Source organism: Brachycentrus maculatus, unplaced genomic scaffold (assembly GCF_059751285.1).
Source record: "Brachycentrus maculatus isolate JH-2025_06_01 unplaced genomic scaffold, ASM5975128v1 h1tg000813l, whole genome shotgun sequence".
Classification (NCBI taxonomy): Eukaryota; Metazoa; Arthropoda; class Insecta; order Trichoptera; family Brachycentridae; genus Brachycentrus; species Brachycentrus maculatus.
In genome coordinates, this window is record NW_028281541.1 from 20,955 (window position 1) to 38,154 (window position 17,200).

A 17,200-nucleotide genomic window follows, 5' to 3' on the forward strand; every position below is an offset into this window, starting at 1 on the left:
GGCAAAACCATGTGTAGTAGAAGTTACAATGGTAATATAAGGAAAGGGTGCAAAGCTGAGATAAGCATTATCAATGTAAGAAAGATATTATGAGATGGTTTATATTAAATTATATATATATATATACATATATATATATATATATATATATATATATATATATATATATATATATATATATATATATATATATATATATATATATATATATATATATATATATATATATATATATATATATATATATATATATATATATATATATATATATATATATATATATATATATATATATATATATATATATATATATATATATATATATATATATATATATATATATATATATATATATATATATATATATATATATATATATATATATATATATATATATATATATATATATATATATATATATATATATATATATATATATATATATATATATATATATATATATATATATATATATATATATATATATATATATATATATATATATATATATATATATATATATATATATATATATATATATATATATATATATATATATATATATATATATATATATATATATATATATATATATATATATATATATATATATATATATATATATATATATATATATATATATATATATATATATATATATATATATATATATATATATATATATATATATATATATATATATATATATATATATATATATATATATATATATATATATATATATATATATATATATATATATATATATATATATATATATATATATATATATATATATATATATATATATATATATATATATATATATATATATATATATATATATATATATATATATATATATATATATATATATATATATATATATATATATATATAATATCTAGGTTGGAGTGGAAAAAGCTATTTACTTCGAAAAGTGCTCGAAAGATGGCAGCACTATATGTAAAAATACATATTCGATTGTTGCATACATAGAACTTTAAAAAAATTAATATAGTGTAGAATATTTATGAATATATTATAGAGGAAAATATTAATTCATCGCAAGATATGAGCACTTCAATTCACGAATAATTCATATAATATCCGTCTAAAACACTAGACGTTAATTTTTAAATGTAAAAAATACTCTATTACTACTTACGGTTAAAATTTAAAATCTAGTTAATACCATAGTACAAAAATACAAAGTCATCTTTGGAATGTTTTTTTCTTTAAAAAAAAACAAATAAATTCTTAGTCAATATAAATTATATTGAAGTGAACACGTGTTCGGCGTCAGTTAAAAGTCCAATTTTAATACTGAGATGAAAACTATGCGATCTTGAATCTGATGAAGATTCATGTAATAGCTATAGGAATATGTTAAATTTGATACGAAAAAATGGTCATTTCTGTCGATTTTTTGGACCAGCCGCTAAATTGGACCATATGGTTAGTTGAACCAGATGCTTAATAGGGCCAGCCGCTTAATTGGGCCAGATGGTTAATTGAACCAGATGCTTATTGGACCAGTCGCTTAATTGGACCAGTCGCTTTATTGGGCCAAGCGGTTAATTTGGACCAGCTGCTTATTTAAACCAGCTGTTCATTTGGGCCAGTTATTTGTTGGGCTTGCCGCTTATTTGGACCAGTCGCTAAATTCGACCTGTTACACATTATTTCCAATAGCTAAAAAGGGAGTTTTATTTATTTAAACCAGCTGCTTAATTGGGCCAGCCGCTTAATTGAACCAGCCGCTTAATTGAGCCAGCTGCTTAATTGGGCCAGCTGCTTAATTGGGCCAGCTGCTTAATTGGGCCAGCCGCCTAGTTGGGCCAGCTGCTTAATTGGGCCAGCCGCTTAATTGGGCCAGCCGCCTAATTGGGCCAGCCGCTTAATTGAGCCAGCTAATCAATTGGGCCAGATTTTAAATAAAGCCATCTTCTTTATTGACCGAGCTGCTTGTTTGAGCCAAATCTTAAAGAACGGAGAGAGCTAAATAGTGGGACCGGTTCTAAATTACATCAATAAAACATTAAATTTCTTAATTATTCGTTCAGTACCTAAATAATCTTGTAAAATAAAGAGCATTTTTATAATAAGAAATTTCCTATTTTTCTCTCATTTTCCTCAAAACACTTAGTAATCCGAACGATTCCCTGATCCGTGCGACTCACTGCAAGATTCGGATTAGCGAGCTGGCACTGTATATCTTGTCACATCCTGTTTAACTTATGCAGCCTAAATTGGGCCAACGATTTTGGTTTCCTTATTATAACATATTTCTACGCTTCGTTACTTGGCTTAGTAGTACCACTGTCCATCGCAAGAGCTTGCATGGAGTATAATTCTGCATAGAGTCCCTTCTTCGCTAGTAATTCTTGATGTGTTCCCTTTTCGGCTACTTTCCCTGGAAAAATAATAAAAAAAATAACATAAAATGTAAATTTAATAATAATAAAATAATAAATCCCTTACTGCACCCCAATGGTGCATAGGGCACTGCTTCATATAAACGCAGTGTTATCTCGATCGATTACACATGAAGGAAAGGTGATCAGCCCTCCACTTCAGGTACCAGTCCAGTGTAATATTGAATAAATATTAGAGTGAAAAAATCACTTATTTATTAAACCCCCCTGGGAATCGAACCCGGGACCTCCAGAACGGTAGGCGAGCATGCTGACCATTACACTACGGAGGCGGACAGTAAATTTACTGACATTATAAGCAACAGAGTCATGGTTTTAAGCCTAATGTATGGTAGTGAAGCACGGAGTTGACAAAAGAAGCTTAAAAGTTGACTGAATGCAGTCGGAATGAGATCTCTCAGTGCGGCAAAATAATGTATGGTAGATGTTCCAATGGTGATATAAGGAAAGGGTGCAAGGCTGAGAAAAGCATTATCCATTCATTTAAGAAAGGTGTTGTTGGGTAATATATCCAAAATAAAAAAATAAAACAAGGTTTGTTGGATTGAATTCTACATTAATTTATGTATATGTTAATACGTGACGCGTTTCGTCTTCTTAGGACACTATCAAACACTCACTGACATTATCAAAAACTAATTCACACAACAAACAATGTGTTTGATAATGTCCTAAGAAGATAAAACGCGTCACGTATTAACATGTACATAAATAAATGTAGAATTCAATCCAACAAACCTTGCTTTATTTTGGATATATTACCCAACAATTCAATATGGAATTCTACCAACTGTCTGCAGTTACAATAAATAAGAAAGGTGTGTTAATATTGTTTGAATATGTAGAACGATAAGTGAGAGAAGAATGGTAATCATGAGGCTAAAGTTGATAAAAATACAAGCAGAGAAAGGCCGAGTAAAACATGGCATGATCAATATTTCAAATACTCATAGTCAGGATAGGAGTCGTAAAGAGATGCATGTTCCACAAAGTTAATGCAAAATCAATCAATAATAGATTTTAAATATTTTTCAATCGCTGTGAAATTATAAACATAGGAAATTTGTTTTCTTTCCTTTACATTTAACCAGACTGAACCACAGTAACGCGCAGCTGGGTATGGCTAGATAATAATATTTTAATTTTTTTAAATACATATTTATGAACTAAACCATGATGGTATTCAAAAACATATCGCTCACTCCTTTCAACAACGTCATGAATAAAAGACCTTGATTTTTCAGGAGATCGTTTTTAAAGTTTAAGAATAAAATCAAATGTATTAAAAATAAGTATCAAGCCACTTATTAACCTTTTAACTGTGCAACAGATCTTTTTAGGTAAAACCTGAAGGTTTTTCTCCATTTGAAAAATATTAAGTATACTTAAAAAAATAATTAAACATTTTTTTTTTCTAAATGCAAAAACAACACTTTCTGCTCTATAGCGGGCAAATATTAAGTTAAAAATATGCTTCTTTTGCTGGGATATAGTACATTTTCTGGGCATTCCGAAAATATGCACAACTGAAAATTGACGATTTTCAATATATGACGTTGAAAGGAGTGAACGATATGTGAAATATCTTTTTTGAACTATAAGCACGCTTTTTTTTATACCTTTATCTATAACGCAAATGAGATCAGCATTTTGTATAGTGGAAAGACGGTGGGCTATGGTGATACAAGTTCTTCCTTCCTTGGCCACATCTAATGCTTGTTGCACCAGCTGAAATGACAATAATAAATTAATAAAGTGTCCTTACTATGGGAAAATAATAGCTATAAGTGTTATACGTACCACGGAGCTGCCTTCTAGAATCGTGCCAGAATGTCTGGCCCGTATGATTCTAGTAGGCAGCTCCGTGGGCCACAATGTCTGGCCCGGCGCAGGTATAACTTTAATCACTGATTTCTCTATCACCCAAGTATATTCTACCAAAAAATATTTCAGATAAATACAGTTAATCTTAGTTAATATGGTCATACAAATTGCCAGACAGGGTGTCCCAAAATTAGGGAGCCAAAATATTTATTTTAATGGTAGAAAAACTTTTTTTTATCAGAGTAGCTGATTAGTTATGAGAAAAAAAGGTCAGAGTGGAAAGGGTAAATATTATGGCAATATTATATAAATATGAGAGTGTAATATCACTAATATTTATTTTCACCCCTTCCCTGTGGATATCGAACCTAGGGCCTCCAGCACGGCAGCTAAACACGCTAACCATTACACCAGGAAGGCGGACGTATACAAATATGTCGAGGTCCTCACCAAAACTTTACATTTCAACAAAGGCAAAATAAAGGAACAGGTAAATGATCAAGAGTTATATTATTTTTTGACATCTCATCAAAGATGAAGAAGAATATGGAAGTCTGGGCATTTACGGGGCTGACGACCGTCATAGGCTGGTTTAAGTGATCACTTTACACACGTGTAACATTCACCAATTCTAACCATTATTGACAACCACACCACTCAAATTCTTGGAAGCTCTATATATATTAACCAATTTAGAAACCTTGTTCATGAATCACTAAAACTTCACTAGAGACATCTATTGGTGAGATGTAAAGAAGCTTTTTATTAAGCAGAAACTCTTATATTAGTATGTGAGATCCGAATCCCGGATTATAATCACACACATGAGAAACGCCAGAAAATACCATTTTCATTTTTATTATTAAGCTTATAATTTGACCAGATAATTTATTTACAACATTTTGAGTGTGTCCAAATACTTGTTCACAAAATCTGGATTATCTCCAATTACAGGAGTTATTTTCATATTATTTTTTGACATCTCATCAAAGATGTCAAAAAATAATATGAAAATAACTCCTGTAATTGGAGATAATCCAGATTTTGTGAACAAGTATTTGGACACACTCAAAATGTTGTAGATGAAGAGTTAATTTTATGAAAACTGTATAATGTTTATATTCTTAATTTTTTTCTCTTTTTTGTGTCTTTATTAGGTTAAATCGTTAAAAACAATAAAAAATGTATTAAAAAAGAACTCCAACAACAAGACACACAAGGTAGCTTGGTGGGTCTCTGCAAAAAAAAGTTCTAAATATATATAAATTATGATTTAAATAAATGTAGACAAATAAAAAAATAAAATAAAAAAAGAATAAAGTACCTTTTCACTTTGAGTATCCAGAGCTGAAGTTGCCTCGTCTAGAAGTAAGACTCTTGGATTACGAACTAAGGCTCTCGCAATGGCTATCCTCTGTTTCTGACCTCCTGATAGCTGTGCTCCCTTTGATCCCAGGGGGGTATCGTATCCCTTAAAATAAAATAAACAATCAAAAACAATTATTTAATAAGTAAGACAGTCTTCTCAATACTTTGTGGTTAGTCATTTTTACTTAACTTTTTTTTTTTTTTTTAAATGTTAATAATATAAGTATAAAACCACTCACCGAGATTTTTATGTCTACCGGTTTCGAGACGTACCCGTCTCTTCGTCAGGACAATCACTACTTCAGCAGTGTATAGTAATTTTCTAGTACTATAGTGACTACTACAGCAGTGTATAGTGATTGTCTAGTACTATAGTGACTACTACAGCAGTGTATAGTTATTGTCTAGTACTATAGTGACTACTACAGCAGTGTACAGTGATTCTCTAGTACTATAGTGACTACTACAGCAGTGTATAGTGATTGTCTAGTACTATAGTGACTACTACAGCAGTGTATAGTTATTGTCTAGTACTAAAGTGACTACTACAGCAGTGTATAGTGATTGTCTAGTACTAAAGTGAGTACTACAGCAGTGTATAGTGATTGTCTAGTACTATAGTGACTACTACAGCAGTGTATAGTGATTGTCTAGTACTATAGTGACTACTACAGCAGTGTATAGTGATTTTCTAGTACTATAGTGATTGTCCTGACGAAGAGACGGGTACGTCTCGAAACCGGTAGACATAGAAATCTCGGTGAGTGGTTATATATTAATATTTATAAATTTTTGTAAAAAAAAATTAAGTAAAGACAGTCTTCATTTAAAAGGGTTATTGAACATGATAGGATATTTCAAAAATCTCTAGATTATATTTGTACTAAAATTTTGACTTAAAAACTTCTTATACCAGCGGTCGACAAACTTACCAGACAAAGTATATTATTGATTCGGCATTAACTTATGGAATGACATGATGATTTTTTTTTTAAATTAAAGACTTGTATAATACCACTTAATGAGTTTTATTTCATTACACACGACTAGTTTCGAAAACTAACCAATGTTTTCATCTACAGGTGAAAAGCAAAACTGAAATAAACTGTACATGAAAACATCTGTAAGTTTTCGAAACTAGTCGTAAACATAAATAAAACTCATTGAAGTGGTATATTCAAATGTTTAATTTTAATAAAATAATCATGTCATTCCACAAATTTAATGCCGAATCAATAAATTATATGATCTATGTACACTGTCTGCCTCCGTAGTGTAATGGTCAGCACGCTCGGCTGCCGTTCTGGAGGTCCCGGGTTCGATTCCCAGGGGGGGTCAAATAAATATAAGTGATTTTTTTCACTGTAATATTTATTCAATATTACCCTGGACTGGTACCTGAAGCGGAGGGCTGATCACCTTTCCTTCATGTGTAAACGATCAAGATAACACTGCGTTATATGACGCAGTGCCCTATGCACCATTGGGGTGGGGATAAGGGTTTTATTATTTATTTATTATGTACATATGTGAAGATTTAATCATTTTCTTTATGTACCTTTATCATTCCTCAATAGCCAGACAAACATTCATATAGAAGATGAAAAAAATGTCACTAAGTGTGTCTAAACTTACCAATGGCAGTCCAGAGATGAACCCGTGGATGTTGGTTTTAATGGCTGCTTCCATTATCTCTTGTGTGGTAACCTTTCTGGAGTTGTCTCCATACGCGATGTTCTCTCCTATAGTCCTGTCAAACAAGGTCGGCTCCTGACTGACCAATCCCAGCTGAGCTCGAAGCCTGGGAATCTGCAGTGACTTCGTGATGTCCTTTGAATCCAGAGTCTGAAAATAAAACATTAAATATTTAGCTACTAACTAACTAACCATCACGCCGCTTCCCCACAGGGTAGGCTGAGAGAATAGAGCGCCACACCACTCTGTCCTTGCAAACATTCTTCGCCTCTTTCACGTTCATGTATCTCCTCATACATACTCGCCGATTGTTACGACTCCTAACCTGACCACTTTCAAGTATTTGGCATGCCTGATCGTGCCATGTTTTTCTCGGTCTTCCTCTGCTTCTTTTCCCACTAACATTCGCCTCATAAATTTGTTTTACCGTTCTTTCCTCACTCATTCGTTCTACATGTCCAAACCATCTCAACACACCTTTCTTAATTTTATCGATAATGCTTATCTTAGCTTTGCATTCCTTCCTTATTTCACTATTCGCACATCTGTTATACATCGTTTTGTCGCACATTCTTCTGAGAGATCGCATTTCGACTGAATTCAGTCTACTAAATATTTAGCTACTAATAATAAAAATAATAATAAAATTGGATAATTTATAAAGCGCCATTTTTGTAAAATACTACCTCAAAGGCGCTTCACTGTGAATGAATTGGGGAAAATATTATGGTGGAAATGATTTAGCAAACAAATGTGTTTTTAGTTTTTTCTATAGATCATCTCACTCTCACTATTTCTAACCATTGGTGGAAGAGCATTCCACGCCATCGGCCCCACAACAGCAAAGGCATGCTTGCCAAATTTAGTGCGCTGGTTGCGAGCTGGTTAGATCACATGGCCCATTGCAGTTGTTGTAGCCGATAAGAGCGTAAGACGTCTATCAACCAATTTTAAGCCTATATACTGTAAGGAAGCCTTGATAAAAACTTTATTCGTGTATTATTTCTTCATTTTTTATTTATTTATTTATTTGGGAACTGTACAGCCTTACATTTAGTAAAAGTATATTAAAAAAATAGTTACATTAATAAAAAAAAGAAAGCCAATTACACAATTCCTATTCATCTTTTTGATATTTTTTTCTGTTCAATTCAAATATTTGTAGTTCATTTAAAACCCTTATCCGCACCCCAATGATGCATAGGGCACTGCATCGTATAAGCGCAGTTTTATCTTGATCGTTAACATATGAAGGAAAGGTGATCAGCCTCCGCTTCGGGTACCAGTCCACGGTATATGTATTGAATAAATATCAGAGTGAAAGAATCACTCAAAAAATTTATTTGACCCCCTCGGAATCGAACCTGGGACCTCCTAGCCCTAGCCGAGCATGCTGACCATTACACTACGGAGGCAGACTATAATAGCACTTTTAGTATTTTTTAAATTCTGATATTTATAGGATTCTTGCCAGTGTTCTTTATTTTAACCTAAAATAAAATATATACCCAAAAACAGGCCATGCCTTTGTGATTTTTTTTTTGTATTAATATTATATATTTTTATTGTATTTGTAATTATAATACATTGTGAAATGCAAAAGAATTTAAAATAAAAGAAAAAAAAATATTGCGTAGATTAAAACTGCATATTTTTACTACAAGCATACCCTGGAGAAACTCGGTCGGGTAGAGTATGGATAATATTCTACCACGTTACTGCATAACAATTGTGACTATAATTCATGAGTACGCACAATGTCTCCTCGGGCCGACTCGTAAAGCCTCTGCAGCAGTTGCACGGCTGTGGACTTGCCGCAGCCCGAGTGCCCCACTAGGGCTACGGTCTGGCCAGCAGGGACCTCGATGTCCAGCCCCCGGAGCACCCTGACTTCCTTCCTTGACGGGTAGCTGAACTGCACACCAGTGTACTTGATGCTTCCTTCTGCCTTCTAAAACCATTGAAACAACACATGGTCAATAGGGTCATTCAAAGAAAAAAAATACATATCGCTCACTCCTTTCAAGAACATCATAAATCAAAAAACTTTATTTTTCAGGAGAACGATTTTAATGTTTAAAAATATAATACAATGTATCAAAAATAAAAATCAAGCCACTTATTGAACTTTTTACTTTGCAACACATCTTTTAAGGTTAAACCTGAAGGGTTTTCTCTATTTGGAAAAAAACTAGTATATTTAAAAAAAATAATTAAACAACACCTTTTCTTCAAAATCCAAAAACAACACTTTATGCCCTGTAGCGGGTACATACTAAGTTTAAATATGCCTCTTTTGCTGGGATATAGTACATTTTCTGGGCATTCCGAAGACATGCACAACTGAAAATTGACAATTTTTTATTTATGACGTTCTTGAAAGGAGTGAGCGATATATCATAGATGTACATAGAAGAATATAGATTTTGAAATTAAAGTATTTATTTGGTAAATACTGTTATTTCTTAAAATCTATTGTCATTCGAGTTTCAATTGATTGGCGCAGTGGTGTAGTTGGGTAAACGCTCAATTGCGAAACTGGCGTCGCGGGTTTGATTCCCGCCAATTGCAAAATGAATTCAAGAAAGATTTGTTTTCAATTGGTTTGGGTGTTTGTGATGTATTTTTCACATTTATATTCCCTATCCTGAATATCCTACCTACAGACAAGCATCTAAAATAGACGCTTTGCGGGTTATTCCTTTGATATAAAGTAAAAAATGCATTTTGCATCACTTTCAAACACCGTATTATGGTGATATACTAAAAATGGATAGATATTACTGCAAAGTGACTGCCAAATCAATTGAAAGAATATGAAAGTTAAGGTAGGCTGGTTAGGTGATCACTTTACACACAAGTAATATTCTACCCACGATTCGCAACCATACTACTCAAATTGTTGGAACTCAATACATATCGCTCACTCCTTTCAACAACGTCATATTTCAAAAATCGACAATTTTCAGTTGTGCATGTTTTCAGAATGCCCAGAAAATGTACTATATCCCAGCAAAAGCGGTATATTTTTATACACAGAAAGTGTTGTTTTTGCATTTTGAATAAAGGTATTGTTTAATTATTTTTTTTAAATATACTTAATATATTTCAAATGGAAAAAAAAAAGGTTTTACCTAAGAGGATCTGTTGCACAGTAAAAAGTTCAATAAATGGCTTTATATTTATTTTTAATACATTGTATTATATTTTTAAACATTAAAAACGATCTCCTGAAAAAACAAGTTATTTGATTTATCACGTTGTTGAAAGGAGTGAGCAATATATCATCAATCTCATGATGATACTTCAGGATTGAGTTCCAAATTTTTAAATTGTATGGTTGTCAATCATAGCATGGTGCATTCATCACGTTTTGTACGTATGTAAAATCACTAAACCAGCCTATGATGGACATGTAAAGCCCAGTATATACCTAGTATTTCTATATTCTTCTTCACCCATATTGTGATATCAAATATTTTATATTGATAATATTTAAACTTACCCATGAGGCGTCATCTTTGATGGACTCATCATTCTTTATCAAAGGAGCTCGGTTCATGAGACGAAGAATCCTGGCTCCAGAGACCTTGGCAGCGTTGAAGTTGGGAGCGAAGGCTAGCACCTGACCCATCATCCAAGATCCAAAGATCAGAGCTTCGGAGACCCTACCAAATCAAATTAAAACCTAAGTCAACAAAGGTATTCAGTTGAGTATTTTGTATTTCAAAAGCATTGTTATCTTTGTGGAATGGTAATATAACACTCTCCTTATCTATTTTGTATGTTAATCTTTTCCACTCTGACCATTTTTTCTCATAACTGATCAGCTACTCTGATCAAAAAAATGCGACGTTTTTCTACAGTTAAAATAAATATTTTGGTTCCCTAATTTTGGGACACTCTGTCTGGCAATTCGTATGACAATTTGTTTTTATAACTGAACTTGAAAGTGTAACTTACATCGTTTTCCATGGCGGATTAACTATAAAATATTTATTATGAACATGTAAAATGCAATTTCTGTTATTTTAACTACTATCACAATATTTTGAAATATAAAAGCTCCACAAAACGAAAAAATATGGTCACAAAAAGTGGGAGTACCCTTGGAGAACCGTCATAAATGAAGGATAACGACTGACTGTCCCAAAAAATATTAGCGTATGACAAATATTCACCCAAAATGATAATCTATTTTTCCTAGATTAAATCTGAGGAATGGAAAGTTTTATTGAAGAAATGTTGGTTAATTCAATATGTTGCGATAATTAACTGCATTTATCTCAAATATTTTTTGGTAGAATATATTTGGGCGATAGAGAAATCAATGATTAAAGTTATACCTGCGCCGGGCCAGACATTTTGGCCCACGGAGCTGCCTACTCGAATCATATGGGCCAGAATGTCTGGCCTACAGAGTGGTAAGAGTTAAAAGCATTTTTAACTTTGTGGTATGGTAATATAACACTCTCCTTTCCATTCATAGTTCACTTTGTGTCATACCACTTAAAAACACTACTCCATGACCACCGATTTCAGAAAAATCATTTTTGAGTCATTAACAGAAAATGATTACGGTTTGACATTTATACAGCAACAAAAAATTGACAGAAAGTAGACAAATGAATCCCAATGGGAATATTTTTAAAAGTATATTTCATGTTTAATTTAGCTGGTTATTTATTATGGGTAAGTCATTATTAATTGCTTTACAAATTTCTAATTTTTCTAGATTATCTAAACAAAGACCTTTTTTAATAGATTTATATTATTCACAGACACTTTGTGATGGAATTGCATTTCTAATATATTATTAGATTAAAACCAATATTTTTAGCTTTTCCACTTTATTTTTATTTGACCAGCGACCGGGTTTCGTCGTTACCGACATCATCAGACTGGTGGGAGGCCATACAAATTGTTATGTTATATATAAAACAAGGCAGGAGTTGATAACCATGATTTGATATGATTTCGTTGAGAAATTAATTTAATTTGAGTGAATTTAAGTATTGTATGATATTAAAAATATTTTTTATAAACGTTTTTTTTTGTGTTGAGAGCACGATTTTATATAAATATACAATTTGTACAAAAATAATACAATTTGTATAGCCTCCCACCAGTCTGATGATGTCGGTAACGACGAAACCCTGTCGCTGGTCAAATAAAAATAAAGTGGAAAAGCTAAAAATATTGGTTTTAATCTAATAATATATTAAAGACCTTTTTTATTTACATGTAAAATTTCTATAATTCTTGATTTATTCAAATTATGGTCTTCAGATATAAGACGGAGAAGAATATAAAGAAAGATGAAGAGTTTTAGAGATATTTTTCATCAGACTCACAGAATGGCACTCTTGTAAGGGAGTCCCTCGTAAGCTACAAGCAGACCTCCGTAGTATAGGGAGATGCCATAACCAAGAGCTGGAGCCACTAGCCCGAGGGAGTAGACAGCCCCTCGGAAACGTGACTTGATACCCCCTGCAGCTGTCGCCAAGTTGAGCTCCTTTTCATAGCGATTCAAGAACTGCTGTTCAGCGCCTGAAATTAAGGTAAATTTGGTTAAAAAACACATTTTAATAATATCTCTAACAATTTTTGTTGACATCTCCATATTGACTTCACCAGTTAATGGTCATAAGGCATGGAAATACCCAGACTTTGATCTTCTTCATCTATGTTGAGATGTAAAAATAATGTGTCGGGTTGTGGTCCCGTGGTTAGTGCGGACTCTTAAGTCAGGGTTTCTCGGCTCGAACCCACTCTACCACAATTTGATACCTATTTCAAAAAATGAGCCGCTTAGCCTCACAGAATAGTATGAAATTGAAATATTTTTGGAAATAATAAAAACACAAATATTTATCTTTTTAATAAATAAAAAAAATAATAAAAAAAAAAGAAGTCATAAATGGAGGAAACCCAGAATGTGAACAGATATTTGCAGAAGAAGACCGAGGAAAACTTGGCATGATCAAGTATTTTAAATAGTTGAAAGTGGTCAGGTCAAGACTGGGAATAATCGGCGTGTATGTATGAAAAGATGTATGTGGAATGTGGAAGAGACGAATATTGTGTGCAAGACAGATTGGTATGGCGTTCTATTGTCTCTGCTACCCCTGCGGGGAAGTGTTATGGTTAGTTTGAAATCCCAACCCTTCTTATCTCTTATATCTTCAGTTTGAACTATATAGTTTGTACTCTTTTATATTATTTTGAGAAATCAAATGACTTTGTTTTTTTAGCCATTCACATTTTTATTAAAAACCAACTGGTTTCAGCAACAACCTGTTACCCTCTTCAGGGTTTATTTTATGACTAAACATACATACATGATATATAAAAGAAACAGTGAACAAATTTTTAATATTTTTCCTTTAAAATCAAACCCAACCTAAACACAGTTATCCCCTTCCTTGCTTTCCTTATCCCAATAATTTGTTCTCTGTTTCTTTTATATATCATGTATGTATGTTTAGTCATAAAACAAACCCTGATGAGGGCAACAGGTTGTTGCCGAAACTAGTTGGGTTTTAATAAAAATGTGAGTGGATCAAAAAACAAAGTCTTTTTATTTCTCAAAATAATACATCACTATGATCCACAAAGTTGATGCTTTCAATATTCAAAATATGGAATTTTACTTACCCATGCTATGCACTGTTCTGATGTTCATGATTGCTTCCGTTGCAATTTTAGAAGCGCCTTCCATAGCCTTCCTTTCCTGAATTTGTGAGTTACGAATCACCCTTCCTTCTAACCAGATTCCTCCAAGAACCTTTAAAAGAAAAAAATATACATTGAATGAGAAAAGTATAATATTGGGTCATTTAAAAAGTCTCCGCGGTTTTTTAACCAAAATTTTCTCAACGACATATTGAGTGTGTCAAATACTTGTTCACAAATCTCGATTATCTCCAATTATAGGAGTTGTTTACCATATTATTTTTTGTCATCTGAACATAGATGAAGAAGAATATGGAAGCCTGGGCATTTACGGGGTTTACGACCTTGCTTCTTCGTCTCATTAATAGATGTCACTAGTGAAAATTCTATTGATTCTTGTACAATGTTTCAAAATTGAATCATACATGGTATAAAGAACTTCCAAGAATTTGAGAAGTGTGGTTGTCAATCACAGGTAGAATTGGTGAATACACTATGTAAAGTGATCACTGAAACCAACCTGTGACGGTCATAAGCTCCGTAAATGCCCAGACTTCCATATTCTTCTTCATCTTTGATGAGATGTCAAAAATTATATTAAAAATACTCCTTTAATTGGAGATAATCCATATTTGTGAACAAGTATTTGGACACACTCAAAATGTTGTATTTGGATATTCAATAATGGACGGTACACAAGTGTATAAAGTGATCGCTTAAGCCAGCCAAATGCAAGGTCGTAAGCTCTGGGATGCTCAGAAAATGGCATCTTTAGTATAAAGAGGAATGATGGTTAGATAGAATGATATAACATCTATAATATTGACATCTCATCCATAGGGTGTATAATATTACTACATCTATCAGTAGAATCCTAACTGTCCATCAAACCTCAAGCCTTAATTTTTTCCTATATCGCTCACTCCTTTCAAGAACGTCTTAATATTTACCCGCTACAGGGCAGAAAATGTTGTTTTTGCATTTTGAAGAAAATGTATTGAATAATTATTTTTTATAAATATACAAAAAAATTTCAAATGGAGAAAAAACCTTCAGGTTTTACCTAAAAAGATCTGTTGCACAGTAAAAAGTTCAATAAGTGGCTTGATATTTATTTTTAATAGATTTTATTATATTTTTTAACTTTAAAAACATTCTCCTGAAAAATCAAGTTTTTTGATTTATGACGTTCTTGAAAGGAGTGAGCGATATCTCCTTCCCTAAACTCCCTTTTTCCTTTGCCTTCCTTATTGTCATTTGGAATTAATATTTTTTTAATGTTCAAGTACTATCTACCCTCTGATTGCAAACAGCTATATATGGTATCACACGTTTTGATCAATATCACTAGTCTGTTTTTAATTGGTTGGGCGATATTGCTTTTTAGCAATGAGCCCGCCAATGTACTTATTTATTTTCTGTACATGAATTCTAAATAAAATTAAATAATCCAGTATTTTTTGACATCTCATCAAAGATGAAGAAGAATATGGAAGTCTGGGCATTTACGGGACTGACGACAATGTAGTGTGTAATATTCACCAATTCTACCCATTATTGATAACTACACTACTCAAATTCTTGGAAGTTCTATATATATGAACCAATTTCGAAACATTGTTCTTGGATCAATAGGACTTCACTAGAGACATCTATTGGTTAGATGAAAAGAAGCTTTTTACTGAGCAGAAACTCTATTATTAGTATGTGAGGTCCGAATCCTGGATTATAATCACACACCTGAGAAACGCCAGAAAATATAATTTTCATTTTTATTAATTTAGCTTATAATTTGACCAGATAATTTATTTACACAATCAAAATGTTGTAAATAATCCAGTGTCTGATATTATTGTCGACTTACAATGGGCACTGTCACAAGTGATACAAGGGTCATCTTCCACGAATACACCATCGCCATTAAGATTCCAATGACAAGGGTTGATATACCTTGCAGAATCGTGCCAATTCTCATTCCTGTAGCCTGAAAACACAAAACAAATATATTAAATACAAATTAATAACTCAGACTACCTGGGATTTCGAACTCTCTGAAAATTCTGCAACACTTTCCAACTTCAATTAACCGTTTAAAATTCAAAACATTACGCAACTAGTAGGAACATGGACATAAGCGGGGGAGGCCTAGTCATGTTGTTTATTTAGGATTTATTATTATTTATGCATTTATATATATTTGTCCGCCTCCGTAGTGTAATGGTCAGAACGCTCGGCTACCGTTCTGGAGGTCCCGGGTTCGATTCCCAAGGGGGGTAAAAATAAATACAAGTAATTTTTTCACTGTAATATTTATTCAATATTACCATGGACTGGTACCTGAAGCGGAGGGCTGATCACCTTTCCTTCATGTGTAAAACGATCATGATAACAACACTGCGTTTATAAGACACAGTGCCTTATGCACCATTGGGGTGCGGATAAGGGTTTTATTATTATTATTATTTATGCATATTATAATGAATTTTCATTTTTCAAAATGTTTGAGTAATGACTGTAATTTATTCCATCATGACGTATGGAATCGAAAGTATAGCGGACACCATTGGCACAAAAAACACGCTTAGAGTGTGAGAAATGAAGACTCTAAGAAGCATATCAGGCAAGAGTCTTCGAGATAGAATAATTCAATTCAATTCAATTTATTTAATAAAAAAAAATATATATACATAACAAACAATATTCAAGGCGTATATATTAAAAGTAAAAGTAAGCAAGAAGACTTAAAGGTGTAGAAGAATCCCGCTTCGGAAAACTCTTTCGGACACATGGAACAGATCAATATCCAATTTGATATTGTTCAACATAGCGGTAGCTCTTCCTACAGGCATAACCATCGGCAGGTTGGTCCTGTATATAGGAATGTGAAACAATCTATGCCGACGCTGTCTTAGGTAACTATCGGGAACATACAGACCAATGCTCCGGATAATTTCAGGATTATTGATCATACCGCGCAACAATCGATAAAAATGCGTAATTAAATACACATTCCTTCTAGTCTCTAAACTATTGTAGCCAAGCATACCCTGGAGAAACTGGGTCGGGTAGAGAATGACTCCCAGACAGACCACCAAAGAGATGGATGGATAGCTGGAAATCGACATTGCAGAAGGCTAATCCCTCTTAATAACAGGCCACAAGGCTTAAAAGAAGAAGATGGTTATTGTATTCGGAAGGAG

General features: G+C 32.7%; 1 protein-coding gene across 1 annotated transcript in view; it reads right to left on the reverse strand.

The window, feature by feature from the left end:
• Positions 1-903: 903 nt before the first annotated feature.
• The window catches only part of LOC148300151 (multidrug resistance protein homolog 49-like), a 37,289-nt gene continuing 20,992 nt past the window's right edge, over positions 904-17,200 (reverse strand). The window contains exons 16-24 of the mRNA XM_088275180.1: positions 15,865-15,984; positions 13,983-14,112; positions 12,680-12,875; positions 10,831-10,993; positions 9,082-9,276; positions 7,266-7,475; positions 5,587-5,733; positions 4,058-4,166; positions 904-2,416 (exon numbers count right to left, since the gene is read on the reverse strand). Of these exons, the coding sequence (XP_088131306.1) occupies positions 2,292-2,416; positions 4,058-4,166; positions 5,587-5,733; positions 7,266-7,475; positions 9,082-9,276; positions 10,831-10,993; positions 12,680-12,875; positions 13,983-14,112; positions 15,865-15,984 (1,395 nt within the window). The 3' untranslated portion in view covers positions 904-2,291. The remainder of the gene's footprint in view (positions 2,417-4,057; positions 4,167-5,586; positions 5,734-7,265; positions 7,476-9,081; positions 9,277-10,830; positions 10,994-12,679; positions 12,876-13,982; positions 14,113-15,864; positions 15,985-17,200) is intronic.